The sequence below is a fragment of the Drosophila simulans genome, chromosome 3R (genome assembly GCF_016746395.2).
Source record: "Drosophila simulans strain w501 chromosome 3R, Prin_Dsim_3.1, whole genome shotgun sequence".
NCBI lineage: Eukaryota > Metazoa > Arthropoda > Insecta > Diptera > Drosophilidae > Drosophila > Drosophila simulans.
In genome coordinates this window covers 11,914,963-11,931,104 of record NC_052523.2, presented here as the reverse complement: position 1 = coordinate 11,931,104, position 16,142 = coordinate 11,914,963, and the positions used below count along the sequence as shown (strand labels likewise).

The 16,142-nt window shown below is 42.1% G+C and overlaps 2 protein-coding genes across 4 annotated transcripts; both read left to right on the top strand.

Moving 5' to 3' along the window:
* Positions 1-1,203: 1,203 nt before the first annotated feature.
* On the top strand, positions 1,204-14,002 carry LOC6728113 (regulatory protein MIG1). Of its 3 annotated transcripts, XM_016175292.3 has the most exons (5): positions 1,204-1,406; positions 2,670-2,760; positions 10,507-10,704; positions 12,150-12,748; positions 12,950-14,002. In XM_016175292.3, the coding sequence occupies exons 2-5, from the start codon at positions 2,713-2,715 to the stop codon at positions 13,203-13,205; spliced, it is 1,101 nt and encodes a 366-aa protein (XP_016034732.1). In that variant the 5' UTR covers positions 1,204-1,406; positions 2,670-2,712; the 3' UTR covers positions 13,206-14,002. The 3 variants fall into 3 exon arrangements, with proteins under 3 accessions (XP_016034732.1, XP_016034735.1, XP_016034733.1); XM_016175295.2 differs by lacking the exons at positions 1,204-1,406; positions 2,670-2,760 and adding an exon at positions 9,938-10,269; XM_016175293.2 differs by lacking the exons at positions 1,204-1,406; positions 2,670-2,760 and adding an exon at positions 10,362-10,386.
* A 67-nt stretch (positions 14,003-14,069) lies between these two features.
* Positions 14,070-16,103, top strand: LOC27206989 (TRAF3-interacting protein 1). Its single transcript, XM_016182758.3, has 4 exons — positions 14,070-14,285; positions 14,350-14,467; positions 14,528-15,087; positions 15,153-16,103. The coding sequence occupies exons 1-4, from the start codon at positions 14,151-14,153 to the stop codon at positions 16,101-16,103; spliced, it is 1,764 nt and encodes a 587-aa protein (XP_016034731.1). The 5' UTR covers positions 14,070-14,150.
* The last annotated feature ends 39 nt before the right edge of the window (positions 16,104-16,142 follow it).

Sequence of the window (16,142 nt, the reverse complement as noted above, 5' to 3'; positions counted from 1 at the left end):
GCAGCTGACGCATTCCGCACCTCATGGTTAGTCGCTCCGTTTAGGTGCGCAGTGATAAGGGGTATCGATAACAATATATATCTAACATGGATTACCTTGTACTGTGACAGTCATTCGGCGCTTATCTGGGCCGCAAACAACACGAATTCGTTGGCCTAATCATAATGAAAGTTTTGTTTTGACAGCAGCAGCAGCAGCAGCGGGCGTGTAGCCACTATCACCGGATTTCCAAAAATAGTTCTTCAACTTTTACCGCAATCTGCAATGCAAACGATGACGTCCGCGTTTGCTGGAAAATTCCCTGCTCAACGCTAAAAAAGGGATTCCTCCACAGATCGTGGGCTTATCATGCATGCTAATTAATCCTATGACGAACTGGGGGAAAAAAAAAACAATAAAACCTCATAGAAAACGCGAGGAGCTTGATAATCATTGTACTTGTGCACCTGTCGCCGTCATCCAGTTATCATTTAATAATCAAGATGAGTGCCAGAAAAACAGAGAGATCTGCTTAAATGATTATCACAAGTTTGCGGGTACATACTTACATACGATTATTTGCGTACAGTGTGTGCAATCTACATAATATTTTAGTTTAGGTTATTAAGTGCAAGCTATTATCATGAAATCTAAGAAGTTTACTCAACAACTCACGCATTACAAGTAAAAGTTAATGAGGTAATAATTATTATACATTATTTATGTAATAATGCATTGTCTTATAATTAGATTCTTATTCGAATTATAAAAAATGTTCCATTTAAAACATGGTTTAAGTAAGGGACACCACTGCGTATGAGTGATCTTAAGTGGGAGTATAAATAAAATAAAACTCGGATGGTTCATCACATCATGCGAGCACTGTGCCTGTAATATTCTCTTTCCCTGCTGGCTAGGCCAACGTGTTTGCTATCACCATTATCACTCGAATTAGGCACAATCATCTAACGAATTCGTATGGCCCCTATGCTGAGTACTTGGAAAAGTAATGACTGGCTGGGGAAGTGAGCAGTGGAAGCGGTGGAGGCAGTAAACCAACGAATCCACGAATCGAATGAGTATTTGTGTGCACTTCCAGTACGCGATAATGCCATTCTTCAATTCCAGCCGAAGAAACCGAAAGCCGAGAGCCCAGCTGAGCGCCCGAAGAGAGTCTTCTGGAAGAGAGTCTATCTCGCCGGCGGCGGAGAATCGTCGCTCGTCGCTTGTTCGCCAGTCATTTCAGCAGTCACTTGTTTTTGAGTGCTGCTTGGAGTTGGTCGCTCGCCTGCTGCGCTCTTAGTGGTTTTGGCTAAGTACACTTAGTTAGTGCCTCCGTTTAGCGGCGAAAAAGCTGGAAAAAAACGTATAAAATATATCGCGTTGTCGTCGCCGTCGTCGTCGTCGCCGCTCTTGTATCTGTGTTTGTGAGTGCCGAAAAGATGAATACATACATATAGAAATACACACAAATAAACAAAAATATTATAAAAGAAGAGTTGCTATTAAGTGAAATATATGCACAACAACTACTAAAGTTGGAGAACGGTTACTGTCGTTGCCATGGGACGAACGTGAAGCCTCAATTGTGTGTATTTACACACTCGGTGATCTGCGCTGCTCCTCTCACTCATTTGTGTGGTGGCAAAACAAAAAATAAAGTCGATGGAAAAACTAGAAAAAACCATAAACAAAAGCTGCTCGCTGTCCCACAGAAGCAGCAACAATCAAATTAATAACTTAAGTAACAGCATCGACACGAACGGCGGCAGTTGGAATTATAACAAGAAAAATCCTACAAGTTAATGGATATTTTTTTCCTCTAGATAAAAAGCAACACAAAAAGTCAACTGGCAAAATATCACGAATGGCGGTACATACAAATTTCAATTTGTCGCAGCCGGAAAACAAATTCACATACAGTTCAAACTCCATAACTCGGAATTCCCAAAGACCTTCACTCTATGTCACTTTATGTTCATAAGAAGTCGGTACAAGTCATTTTAATAAATATTTTAATAAAATTAAAACGAATACAATAACGAATTTTGGACAATTTAAACTTTATTGTAAATATATTTTTAAAAGAGCTTTAAAAAACTCTTTTAATAGCATATTTCTATGCACCAACTTTTTCTATAATTTTGCTGAAATTTAACTTTCTTTTTTACAAAATTTAAAAAATATGAGCAGTTTGACTCTTGAATCTGACAATATATAAACATGTAGTAACAAGTTCGCCTTACTGGGGCCCGACTGTACCCACTCGCTCACACACGTCACCGGCACACTCCCACTCACGCACACACCCACAAAGTGACGCCCACGAGCTCTGGAGATTTGCACAAGTGCAGAGGCACACAGACAGAAGAAAAGACAGAAGAAACGAAAGAGGAGTGAGCTCAAGAGATTTGTTGTTGCCAGCCTTGACTAGAAAAGTAAAGCCCCAAACTAAAGTAAAGTCTGTTAAATAATTACTCGGACGTTGCACAATCTTGTTTGATGGCAGCCACCGAAAAAAAAGAAACAAGAAACATGTACCAAGAAATCTCGAAAAAAGTTAATTGTTTCATAATTGCGGAGTGAATTCAGCTGATTACGGGACAGACAAAAACCAAAACGAACCAAAGTTAATTGCTATCAGTGAGTGCAGTGACCGTACTTAGTATATTTTATGTTCTTCGATGCAGGCGATCCAGTGTGAAAAGCAGAAAAACAGACAAGCCCACGGAAATGGATTACATTGTGAAGGCCTACAAGGATTGGAAACTGCATTCGCAGGTGAGAAATCTAGTTAATAATACTATTAGATAGAAAGGTAAACACTCAAGGCTACCTATGTAGGTGTCAGTCCCAATTACCAGTTCATAATTGTGAAACAGGAAACTGGTAATCGACTTACAATTAGGGCGTATACAAATCACAGATGGAATTACAATCGTGGCAGGTGGCAAAGCGACTTACAAATTAATCCGAACAAAAGAGACAAAAAGCTAGGGGCGAAAATATCATGACACTCCATAGTAAGATACGCTAATTTGTGTTATTTATTTAAAAAACAAATATGTTCTTAATATTTAACGGTCGAAGAAAAAGTGCGAAAATGTGGGTTTTGCAAGGCAGCTGAAGCAGTTTTGTAAAATGTAATATTTCCTTGTCTCGATGTTGAACAACTCTAAAAGTTGAGAGCTCATATTTTTGTATGGAACTCCCAACAATCGAGTCTTAACGGCTTTTGCCCCTTCAAAACGCTTTTGCCTGTGGCAATCGGCTGAGAGATGACGACAATATTGTGGCTTTCTTGCAGAAGTGAAGCCAACTTCTGTTGCCCCTTTTTTTGCGATCATTAATATTTTTATTTTATTTGCACCTTTTTCTACATTTTCGATTCGCGAAAGGCTGTCTGGAGTCACGGCAATAAGCGGTCGTTAGCTCTTGGCTTCAAGTTGTGGCTTTGGCCCGAAGTCTAAGCAAATGCAGGACACTCGCGGTCAAGAAAATAGGTGGTCTGCGAGAAATTCAACAGTTCAGCAAGCAAAAAAAGCACAATGAACTATAGCAAGAAAATAAAGATCAATTTTCTACAAATAAAGCTAGATTCAGAGGTATATTTTAAGCTAGATCCTTATAGCAGCCAATCCATCCATTAAATATTACATTATTACTTAAAAAATAAAACATATGCAACCATGCATATTGCTGGTTTCTATGACACAATCCTATTACGTTGACCCCCATTGTATGTTATATAGTATATAGTGGTATACCCCAAGCCAACACGACCACGATCGGCGATGAGAACTTGGCCTGGGAAGTGGGGGGAAGTGGAGGAAGTGGCTGTGAAGCCGGAGTGCTTAACCGCATTTAAGAAAGACCTGGCCAAAAGACACCCGGCAACAGCCAAACAAAATAATAAATTATTCTGCGAAACACGATCATGTCGAAATGGTTTCGCATTACTCGCGAAAAAAAGCGACTGGCTTTCTGAATGAGCGTTACTCTTTCGCTTCCTCGGGTTCTTTTCCACTTTATTTATTTGTTTTTTAGTTATTTACTATTTTTGTATCTTTTCTGCTGGCTTTTGAGTGTGCGAATATGCTGTTTCTGTTGCAGCTGCGAATCGCGAAATCCGAATTCGAATCCGAATCCGAATCCGAGTGCCACCAAAGTGTGCTAAGATCGTGGCCAGCGAACCAAGGCGATGAGTAAGCCAGCAACGAGTACATCTGGCCAAAAGCAAAGCCAAAAGCAGCTACAGCCACCAACTTATGCGGCTCCCCGCTTGAATTGCAAATGGCCAATGAGTGTGTGCGAGTGTGGAAAAATAGCCATGCAGCACAGCCAGTGCACTCGAAAAAATAACTGCCTAATTATATGGAACAAATTGTAATTTATCTAAAAATTGCTTAAACTAGAATTGCAAGTTTAAACTAACAAAATAGCAAGCGAAACTCAAGCTTAGTAATGTATGCATCTAAAGGAATGTTAGAAAAGATATTTTATTGTCATAAAGTTAAGATCGTTTAATTACTTTGTATCAAAAACTAGAATTTCCTACTACATTTTTTTAAACAGATAAAAGTCAATGAAAGTGGCGTGGTTTTTAAATATTCAGTGACGTATTTTGCAATATTTTAGAATGGGTGTGAATAAGCAGAAACTGAATTTTATTGCTACATTATCGAAACTGGTTATCAATTCAGTATGTCACTTGTATCTCAACGTATCATTTTAAATATTCCAAAATAGACAAAGCTTAAGTTAAGATATTTTAAATTAATTTAAATGCAGATACTATTTTTTGCCGTGCTGAAAGCGAGAACAACAAGTTGAAGCGAGCACAAAATGCATTTTATACGCCGACTGCAGCCGCTAATTGGGCCAATGCACATTGCACAAAGTATAAAGTTAATTCTTGCTTGGCGTCGCATTCCGCTTGGTGTTCTAAAAATATCCTTAACCTTGCAACCAGATCCTCCAGCTGAAAGGGTGCAATGCACCGCATTCGATTGCCAAAGATGGCTATCTCAGAAATCCCCTTGGAAATTCCGGCCAAAAGAGCCATTTGTGTCCTGTGTCCTTCGCCATTGAAATAGACATGCGATAGGCCAAACATACATGGCATGTATTTCACTGGCGACTGGCCCACTTACGAGCACATTTGAATACAGGTGTATCTTCGCCTGATTGCGACCATGTTGGCCAGCTGTGGGTGGCGTTTTTTTGGCCTTCGGCAATCAGCTAACTGCTCCGCACCTGCAGCGAACCGAAAGTCCCTCCGATTTGGTAATGATTCGCATGCGGGCGGGCCAACAAAGCGAGGTTGGCCTGTTGCTTGTTGTTTGCCGATAACTTTAGGTATAATTAAGTTCAACACGAATTTGGGTCACGCGCAAAAGTTTAGGCTGCCATTTGGTACCCATTACACCATATATAATTGCATAGTACCACATTTTAAAGTTTAGTTCTATAAATATACTTAAATATAGTTAAATATTACGAGCTAAGCTACTGTTTCTACTTGGTAATCAGTATGCAGTTGCGCTTCTTTCAAATATTTTTTTCATTTTTCTGTCACATGCTTGTTTTTATTTGTTAATTTCTTTATTTCTGCTTGGTTAAAACAATGTGAAAAGAAAGCTGTTGTTTGTACTTTAAGCTCGAGCAGAATTTATGGTTTTGCATGCTAACAAATTTACAGTCTAGTCCATAAATATGTTACGTTTAACTGCCTTTCAGCCCTATATATTTGCTACCATATTGGTAAAAACAGGGTTTTTTATTGGTTGCAAATAAAGAAGTCACGAAAACTGATTAGTGAAGCTTCCGCAAATATAGAGCAATATTTTCATAGGGGTTTCCAAGTTTAAAATATAAAAATGGGAAACATCACACTTTGAATGACACCCCATGGTACCTAAAAAAAAATCCCAAAAAATTCTCTGTGCTTTTCAAGATGTTTTTTAATGCGTGAAATCCCAAGCATCATCTCGGGAATGCCAGTGAGTCACCTTAAAAAATCTTTACCATTCTCGGAGAGAATAATTATATAGAAGTTTTCATTCTGTTCATTCTGCTGATTCTGATTGTTTGGTTTTTTCTGTGTAGACTATTTGCGAGATTACGGGCTGTCTATATTTAAGTTTTTGTCTGACTTAGCGGTTGCAACCGGTTCGAAGTGCTTATAAATAAAGTGTCAATCTACAGAAATTCAGCGATTGATATGCGTTATTGTTTTGATTGTGAGCTGCTAGCTGGTCTTATAAAAACGAAAAATCAGCATAAAAGTGGGAAAAACAATTCCGAAAAAAGATAAGTCGGCTTTTGTATAAAGAACAAATAGACCGAATTTAAAGGGCTTTTTTGTGTGGGCCATTAGCTTATTTTGGCCTTGACTTTCACACAGAAGTCTTATCAGAATTCGAACGTGCTGATCGAACGATTTGCCGCACCAAGATGTCAAATTCCAAAAACCCAGTAAAAATTTCCTGGTTTGTGCATAGCTTGGCGTATCTACATATATATGTACATATATATATCTTCGATCGCACCTTATATTGATCATAAACGAAGGCTGCACCCTCTTCTGCGAACAAAGGCGGCAATCTTATCAGCAAATAATTTGTCATACCAAAGCAAAACAAAATCACCCAGTTTTTAAACCATACATTTTGAGCAAAACCAAGGCTAGCACTGCACAATAAGAACTCAAGTAGCTGTAGACATATAATTAATAATTTAATAAATCATATTGATAGTCATTTGATGGCTGCCCAGATGCTTTTTAATGACCCACAACCGTAGTGTATATGTATATGGGTATTATGAAAGCTGGCGGACAATCAATCACACGCTTAAGTGCAACGTCATTAGGAAATAAAACAACGTTTATAGAGATTGATAATTTGAAGGGTTCCCACTTTGCCACATGTCTAACTTCAGCTATTGTTTTATATATTTTAAGAACTTAAAAGTATTTACTGCTACTTTTTTGTCGCACTGCCAATTAAGTTTTTAGCCGCAAAAATATTTCACAAAAAACTCGCTTATTTCACTGAGTTCTAGTGAACACAAAAAATCCCCAGATAGCTAATATTCCCCAATAGTTACGAGATACCCTTTGCCCAATCATTAGTTTCTTCGCTAAATATTTTACATATCATAAAATGTCACGTTGGTGGAACATGCACGTAGCACTAGCAATTAAACGTTGCCCTTCAAATGTTCAAATAACAGGTGCTAAAACAACTTGTCTGTGCGATTTACTTGTGTGTTCAATTGAAAGAACTAGAACCTGCGAAGGAACAGAAACCCATCCATTTAATTTATCGCTAAGTATAAATAAACTAAACGAAAAGACCACTTAAGACCCGGACACTTGACTTATGGAGCTCTGGGCATTCATATGCGGGTTATACAAGCGGTTCATTGATATCGCCGCGGACAACTTGAGCTGTATGTTTTTAAAGTATTTAAAAGTCAGTTGTTCAATGGGGATTTAACCAGTAATTCCCCCACCCAACCAACCGATAAGACAAAAAGCGTGAGGTTGCTGCTCCAAAAGGATGCAAATTTTGAGTCAAGGTTGGATGGAGTACCCTGATTGATCCACCAACAAACACCACATTGTTTACTAGCTGGCTTAGAAAATGTGTTGTGAATCATCTTGACTATACTATCACTATAGGTACGATTTTAGGTCGAGGTCTGTTTAACTTAGATACTGTTTATGCCCGCACAGAACGAAAGTTATTTATCATTTCTAGTCCATAAATCGTACTATCTAATTATTTGTACTATTTGTACTATTTGTACTTCTGTATATCAACTACACAACTTCACCTTTGCACAGCCTGAATCATCTGCATAGGCTATAGATATGGCTAGTCAATATTTTATTTGGAATGTCCAAGAGAATCCAGCAGAGATCACGTGAAGAAACCTCTTTTGTTTGGCTTTATCGCGACCATGGGACGAGTATTTCCCATATATCAACAATGCGAGCAGCACTGAACTCCAGATATCTGAGTATATATCTAGAGCTTCTTACTTCTCAGTCACGTACCGTGCATACAAATTGTTTTGGTTGTCTGCTCCCGATTCGTACCGTTTGCTGTTTATCAATTTGCAATTCCCAATTTTGGTGGCTTTAATTAATACTAAAGATAGTGCACGACTGGCCAGGCGTTTTTACTTACATAGTTATGCTCAACCTTCGGTTATGCACAATTCCATAAATTTGAAAAACAAAAACAGAGCTGCTAGCGCGATTGAAAGGCAGCAAATTGAAATAGATTACGAACGATATGGTTGAATTTATGAGTGACTGAGCCGCATTAGCCGCATAATTTATGGCTCTGATTATGGGCCATTCGGGCCAACGAAAAGTGGACCAACTTGGCTCAAAGTCTTGACCTTCGTCAGCGGTAGGTTCTTTGAACGTAGACGATAATTTACCATCAAGCGATGAACTCGTCGCCCCTCAAATTCATACAAATTAGTGACTCACAAAGTGAAGAAGCGCCAGTCGAGCATGTCTGATGTCTCAATGTGCGGGCTAAAACCACCACCCCCCTCCCCATCTGTTAGAGCCAAAGTGCCAAAAAGCATTTAACATTCATTTCTGCGCCAATAAACGCGCACAATAACAATAAGGCAATAACATACAGTACGATCATGTCTCAGAAACAGCTCGTGTGCTGATCATTAATCAGGTGTTTTGTTTATTGTGCTCGGAATGGACAATGGTGAGAGCTTTCTCCGCAGGCAACAGATTTCCAGATCACAGTCAGTCATTCAGTCAGTCAGTCATGCCAAATGCTACCTGCACACAAATTCTGATTCGTACACCACGGCGTATGCGTATTGTATTTCGATATCGACTAGAACGAGTGACGCAGCGCACATGCGCATGGCTATATTAATAAATGTTACAAACAATAAATTTATGGAAAACCTATTTTGCTTTGTTTTAAGACTGAGAGAGAGAGAGACAAAGAAACCATTAAATTTTTGCAGAATTTGAATCATTGTGGTTCTTACTGATTTGAAAAAAAGGTAAAAACACAAACAGAGGAAGTAACACCGCTGTGAAAGCAAATAAAATGGCGCAAAAGACGTACAAGCCACATTTTAACAAAAAAAAGCATGGTAATGTGTACTAACAGCTTGTTGTTGACCTTAAACGCGCCCGGTTCCACGTCGATTATGGCCAAAGCCCGCAATGCAAATATGCGGTAGTCATTGTGCCGGAGCAGTGCAATAATGCAGCGATATTGCGCATACAATGTTCAGCTACCATTAATGAATAAAGTCACATGTTAATTATCAGGCAGTGGCACGTCGTCCACCGGCACCGCACTAATTTCAATATTTGCAGCAGCTGTTGGTGCTGGGATAAAATACAGAAAAATAACAAAACCTACTGGCGACCTGCTTTGTTCAAACAGGTTCGAACCGACTGACTGACTTAATATATGCAATACATTTAAAGACGTTTACGCCGACGATCACGTGAAAAAATTATCCACCGCAGGCGGAGAAACACCAACAAACTGAAAAATTAACAACGTCTGGATTTTGTTTGAGACAAAGCAAAAGCAAATAAAAGTGATCCAACTGCTCTCCATTTCAAATGCGCGCCAATTTGTTCAGTCAGGGTGGCAGCGCCAACTTCACAAGATTGTAACTAAATTTATTTGAGTGTACTAATATATACTTTCCTTTATTATATGCAGTTAGTAGGATAAAATTACAATTTATTTATTCGGTGCTTATATACATTAACCAAAATATTGAAAAGCGTTTGAGTAACCGGTTACTGATTTAGAATATTTAAGATTCGCATCTCAATCTAGTTGATAATTTCAAACTTCCCGCCAAGCCAAGACAATCTGGCAACGCGCAATGAAGGTGAAAGTGTTCCCATTGGCTTTGTCAATGGGAACAGGAACTCACATCCCATTAAGAGCACTTCCCCATCTGGTAACACTGCAGCACGTAGTAAACAGAAAATCACAATTGGATCGAAAAATCGCAAATTGCCATAAAACAGAGCACTCGCGTGTGCAAATATTAGCGCAATTCGTTGGCAGACTGCGCGGTGGAAGGTAGAGACGCCACCTCACCCCACCCACTCCCACTCTCTCCGTCGCGCCGTCTCGCTCGCTCTGTTTTGAAAGGCCTGCCATGGGTGTGTGCGTGTGTGTGTGAGTTGGGGGCTCTGCGGCGGAGTAACTGTAACAGTTGCAGCTGCAGTTGCAGTTACCGTTGCAAAGGAGCGGCGTTCGGGTGAGTGCGCCGCATAATTAATTATTGCGGAAATTAGTCGCTTTTCACTTTAGTCCCAACACTGCTTTTAAAATCAGTTTCTGTGTAACAAAATTACAATTACATACATCTGTATGTGTAGGTATTGGGACTGTGCCTGTGTGCGTTGCGTGTTGGCCATGACATCACTACAATAAATATAATACATTAATATAACAACCAAACATCTTAATCGAATCATTCTGAAATCCATTGCAGTTTCAAGAGATCGTCCCCGACATGGATGACTCGGAATTCATGTTTAACGAGAAGCAATCGATCAGGGACTCCGGGCGCACCCTCAAGCGCTACGGGAGCACCTGCTGCAACAGCCTCCGGAACAATGAGACCCTCATCCGGCACATCGTCGAGAAGACGGACACGCTGCAGGGCATCGCCCTCAAGTACGGCTGCACGGTGAGTCAATCCTCGCGAGAAGTCATCATCAACCGCAGTCCACATTCCACAACAGTGCAGCATAGCGACATTATTGGGAAGCTCCAAGAGTGCATGATGTGGCTACCACTTCCTGGTAGATGGTTGTGTATATATCTACTCCAGTGCATCTTAACAACTTGGAGGTGCTACTAGCCTTATATGGTAGTTGTACGGAATTCCCATACAATGCCAATTGTTGCATATTTAATGGTCGTATTGACACGTGGGGCAGAAGCTCCAACAGTGCACAAGTTCTGTTTTTTAGTGTCAACTCACGGATGCTCATGCCTCCCTTTATTATTGACATCTAATCTCCATGGAATAATCAGCTCTCATTGAAAATGACAATCAATTTTACAGCCCTTCATGCCAGTTTATGGATTTTCATCTTCCAAATGTATCTTTCTATCGATTTGTAAATGTCAAATATGCAAATTTACCATTTATCCCCATTGAAACAAACCTTTAGCCATGTACTATATACTTAATTGCAACTTAAAATAGGTGTATCAACAACAAAAGCCACTGCTGACACGCTAACCCTTTGAATGCTAAATGTCAGCTGCTTCATTTGAATTTATTGATCTTAGAATGCAGCCTTTGAACTTTTGTAATTCAAAAAATGCAGGCCAGAATGGATTCTTGCAGTTACTGTTTTTCCCCCCAAACCCACTGAAGTCACCAAGTTGTTTCCCACTATATAGTTCCTTTGAAACTTTTAATCTTGACCAAATCATTTCATCACATCCATTGATTTCTTACACCCCTTGAGGAAGCTTTACGAGTGCTACCAGCACGCGACCCCTTTGCATTTTAAATGTCAACTCCCTGGGATTTGAATGTATCGATTCAATAATGGCCATGTTGCCACGGGTGACTTCCATCTGCCCCAACACCATGCCACTTGGTGCCTTCTTGGAATTTACGACCGTACCCACACCTTTCCAAAGTTGCGGGGGATGTGATAAGTCGTCTAGTGACTTGGACAAACACTAGATAGCGACATGTGAGAAGGGACAAGTATCTAGCATTTAGTCTGGATCTTTATCAGTCTCGTTATCGCAGTGGACCTGTGGAAAATGCTGCAGCCCCATATTTAGACACCCTCTCGCGACTTGACAGATTGCTGCATATGATTTATGTCCACAATGAGAGCTCGACTGTTCAGTTAGCACTGGACTAATATTTGCCTAAAGCCAGATTAAGTTTATTGACTCGACAGATCTGAGACGTCGCTGTAAGCTACAAGCCAAAACAGAAAAAAATCGTTGCATGCCACTTGACCCGATTGGCCATATATGCGTCTAAGCCGGCTCATCCATCCGTCGATCAATCTCATCCATCAATCATGTGTCAGCGCTTCAATTGCGCGTAATTGATGAGCTCCACCAGCTTATAAATATATCCCGTGTATTGTATTTCAGACGGAGCAAATAAGACGGGCCAACCGCCTCTTCGCCTCGGACAGCCTGTTCCTGCGTCAGTTTCTCCTGGTTCCAGTGGAGAAGAACTCACCGTACTATCCCCAGGTGCCTGGCGATTCGATAGCCGCCTTCGATGCCGTGCTGGCCACGCCACCGGGCACTCCGGATGCCAATGGACAGCGGGAGGCACACAACAATGCCAATAATCTGAGCCAGAGCAACAAGAGCTTCATGAAGAGCAACGACATCAGCAGCAGCAGTAGCAGCAGCAGCAGTGGGAGCAGCAGCAGCTGCAACACAAGTGGCACCGGCCCCATTTCCGGAGGATCGCGTTCCGGCGGCAACCAACAGCAGCAGCAGCAACAGCCTCCACAACGTCCCTACTCCATTGCCGGGGAGCTGCTGGTGGTGCAGGCCGGCGACGAGGATCCATCGATGATGCACGGCCACGGTGGTTGCAGCGGCAAGCAGAGCAAGAGCCTGGACTCTGTGGCAGCAATGACGCCCGAGGAGGAGAACAGGAAATGCATGAACGACTTCCTCAACAAGATAGACAACACCATTTCCGAGTCGCGCAAATATGTGGAGCGCTCTAAGGAGTAAGTAGTTCCCCCAATCAGTCATCATCAGTTCAGGTCATTCAGCTGTCAATATTGGTATTTAAATCAATTAATCATAATTTTATTAGCTGACAAGCCAATAGATTTTGGAAGTGATAGGTGATGAAGTGATGAACGAGTCGCTAGCTTGTAGAATTCTATCTACATAAACTAATGCTATCATTTGTTTCCACCTTCCAGCCTGGTCAGCAGTCAGAGTGATGCGGACATCTGCATCAGTGCCACCGCCGACGTTTTTCCGCAGCGCCGCAATCCGCTGAACAACTCCTACAAGACCAACAACAACGACCGTCCGTCGCAGTATCAGCGCAACAGCTCGACGGGCAGCGGGAACTCCTCGGACACGGCGCACCTGCTGAACACGACGCAGACGCGACGAGTCCAGAATTCGCTGAAGCGGCTGGAGAAGCAGCAGGACGACTTCTTTGAGTTGTAGCGTCCGTCTGCGGGACGCAATCTAGCCTAATTACGCAGAGAGTTAATTTTACAATTCGTTTTTAATTGCCGCGCATTGGGGAGATGACTTAGGTCAGCATGTTACATCACACGGAAATGCCGCACTCTAAATGTAATATAAATAATGATATCTATCGACAAATATGCGCGATACCTTACCTATACGATTAAACATTAATGTAACTGAGCTAAAACCTAAACTAAACTATATACCTAAACTAAGCGCTGCGCTATGTAAACCTGTAGTACGATGACAAGGCAGTTCTGTACCCCATTTTGATCTTGTGTCAGCCCTGTATAATTGCCGCCAATTTGCTTGCAAGATCCGATCTGACCCGCATCCGCAAACAGATCCGGAAGCCTTATGTCCTCCTGTCCGCCCTCCTGCCCCCCATTATGTTTACTTTTTGTATGACTCTAGCTTTAATCACACTGTGTATAATTTAGTTATGAGAATTATTAATGTTAATTGTATATAGTCGCCAGAAAACACAACAATCCAACTGGACTGCTCTGACCGCTAAAACACGAAATTGGCCAACTATTGACGTGTAATTTTAATTTATTTTTTAGCTTTCCAAAGTATTAAACCCCAAACGTTCTATATAAAACCGTAACCTCAATTGTTAAATAAGCATCCACCACAAAACAATAAATACACCAATATATAAATGTATATCCCAGAAACCTCAATATCGAACTGCACTCATATCGAGCCAAGTCATGTTGTACGTGAGAATGTTTTTTAAAATAAAGTGAGAATTGTGTTGGAACAAATGCTGTCTTTATTTATGAGTGAACCATGTAGCTTTTCCATGAAAGCGATGGTTGGCCACGTTAGGGAAGTTCACCTGTTTGGTTGCCAGGACAACGTAGCTGGGCCAAACAAAGAAAACCACATTTCAATTGAGAACGTTTGACAAAGATGTCGGAAAAAGATCTGGATGCCATTATTTTGGAGACCCAAAAGGTTTTGGGCAAGTACATCAAGAAGCCACCGCTCACGGAGAAGCTGCTGAAGAAGCCGCCATTCCGATTTCTAATGGATGTCTTTAGTAACGTAAGTGGTTGGAAATCTCTCACCCCCATTGAAAGATTGAAAGTTGAGCCTCATTTGTGGACAGTTTATTAAGCAAAGTGGCACGTTTGATGGATTATACACTCCCGATGAGCAAATTTTCGAGAATATAACCAGTCGGGAGGATAAGATGCGATTTCTGCAGAAGATGATCGATGCAACTAGTGAGTTTGGTTTACAATGGGTGTTCTCTAAATGAATTTACAAGGTATTTGCTTTCGCAGAACTAACAACCAAACTGGATCTCAAAGTACGCACTTCAAAAATAGTTGCTGGCCAGGAGCCGGAGCTCACCAATGAGCTCCTCCAGGCGATGGCCAGTGTGGCGGAAAAGAACTTGGCGTGGGACAGCATTGTGGACCAGGTGGTGATTTCCCACAGCAAAACACCACTGACGCTTACCAAGCCACCGAAGGAAACTAAAAATGCAAGCAAGAATCCCTCACCCGCCGGCAAGGAAGAGGATTCAAAGCGACGCAAGGAGAAACGTATATCGCCTCAAGAGCAGAAGCTACGCAAGGCCAAAGAACAAGCGTCCCGATCTACTCCCCCCACGGAGAAGGATAAAGCATCTCAGAAGAAGTCCAAGGCACCGAAGGATGACACCAAGTTAAGTCGACAAAGCTCAAAGCAAAAGAGTCCGTCACCAGTTAAGCAGAAGTCCAAAGCCAAGCAGCCTTCAACAGAGAGCGATAATCTTAGTCAGTCTATGTCGCCAGTGGATGGAGGATCAACCAAGCCTGCAACCGAAAGTGCTCCTCCAAGCAAACCAGAGCCGGAAACGGTGAGGAACATAAGTTCATTTGGTATAAAATAAGAAATCCATAAGTTATCCGTATACCCAAACAGGTTCCTCTGTTAAAAGAGAAGGAGGCAGTGGTGGGACCTGTCCAGGAATCCCCAACTGCTCCACCAGCTGAGCCTGAGAGTCGCAAGTCCTCCAGCAGAAGTCGCCGTTCTAGTGGCAGCCATAGGCAACCGGAACCTAATCCCAGTCCCAATGAGAGCCAATCCCAGCCAGCGGTGCAGTCGTCAGAAACCAGCTCTCCACCGGAGACCAACAGCGGTGAAGCGAAGCGGGAGGTACCTCTCTCCAGAGAGAACTCTAAGGAAGCGAATCAACGGCCCAGAACCTCACTTAGACCTCCATCCGCTCGACCCGCCTCCGCGCGACCCGGAGCTCCACGACGTCGAAATGTGGAGATCGTACTCCAGCCAAACGATCAGATCAAAATGTCGGGCATAAATGTAAAGCTTGAAACCTTTGGGGACTTGGACGACGACGGAGAGAACCTTGTGATCATAGAAGATTCCGCCGCCCATGACATTGTCGAAGGTGGCGGTGACGAACCAACATTGGAAGGACAGCTCGATGCCCAGGGACGATTGGTGCAGCAGATCTTGGAAACGCAAAAGGAACTGGTCAATCAAGGCGCCGAAGTGGAACCGCCTCCAACACAGGCAGGCCGACAAACTTCTGCCCGCCAGGTGAACGACGTACGCGACGTAGTCCAAAAGCTCACCAAGTCGATAGGTCCGCTGGGAAAACTACTGGACTGCATACCCGAGGATTTCGATGCAATGCAGCTGGAGCTTACGATGTGGCGCGACACCTACACGCAGGCCTCCACGGAACTAAAAAGGGAGCAGAGTCTCACGGCATCTGCCACGGAGCCGCTCCAGCATCAGTTGCAGCAAATCCAAGCCAGCATTGCGGAGTACCGGGAGCTCATCGATGAGAGTCGCCACAAGATCCTTCAAAACAACGCTCGTATTCTGAAGTTGATGATGGAACAGTAAGCATGGAGAATAAATAAGCATTGTTAAAAATTCAAAAGG

Coding starts and splice junctions, on each gene's coding strand:
- LOC6728113 (XM_016175292.3), top strand. CDS start 2,713: ATGGATTACATTGTGAAGGCCTACAAGGATTGGAAACTGCATTCGCAG. Junction 2,761..10,506: donor ATTGGAAACTGCATTCGCAG/GTGAGAAATCTA, acceptor AATCCATTGCAG/TTTCAAGAGATCGTCCCCGA. Junction 10,705..12,149: donor CCCTCAAGTACGGCTGCACG/GTGAGTCAATCC, acceptor ATTGTATTTCAG/ACGGAGCAAATAAGACGGGC.
- LOC27206989 (XM_016182758.3), top strand. CDS start 14,151: ATGTCGGAAAAAGATCTGGATGCCATTATTTTGGAGACCCAAAAGGTT. Junction 14,468..14,527: donor GAAGATGATCGATGCAACTA/GTGAGTTTGGTT, acceptor TTGCTTTCGCAG/AACTAACAACCAAACTGGAT. Junction 15,088..15,152: donor GCAAACCAGAGCCGGAAACG/GTGAGGAACATA, acceptor ATACCCAAACAG/GTTCCTCTGTTAAAAGAGAA.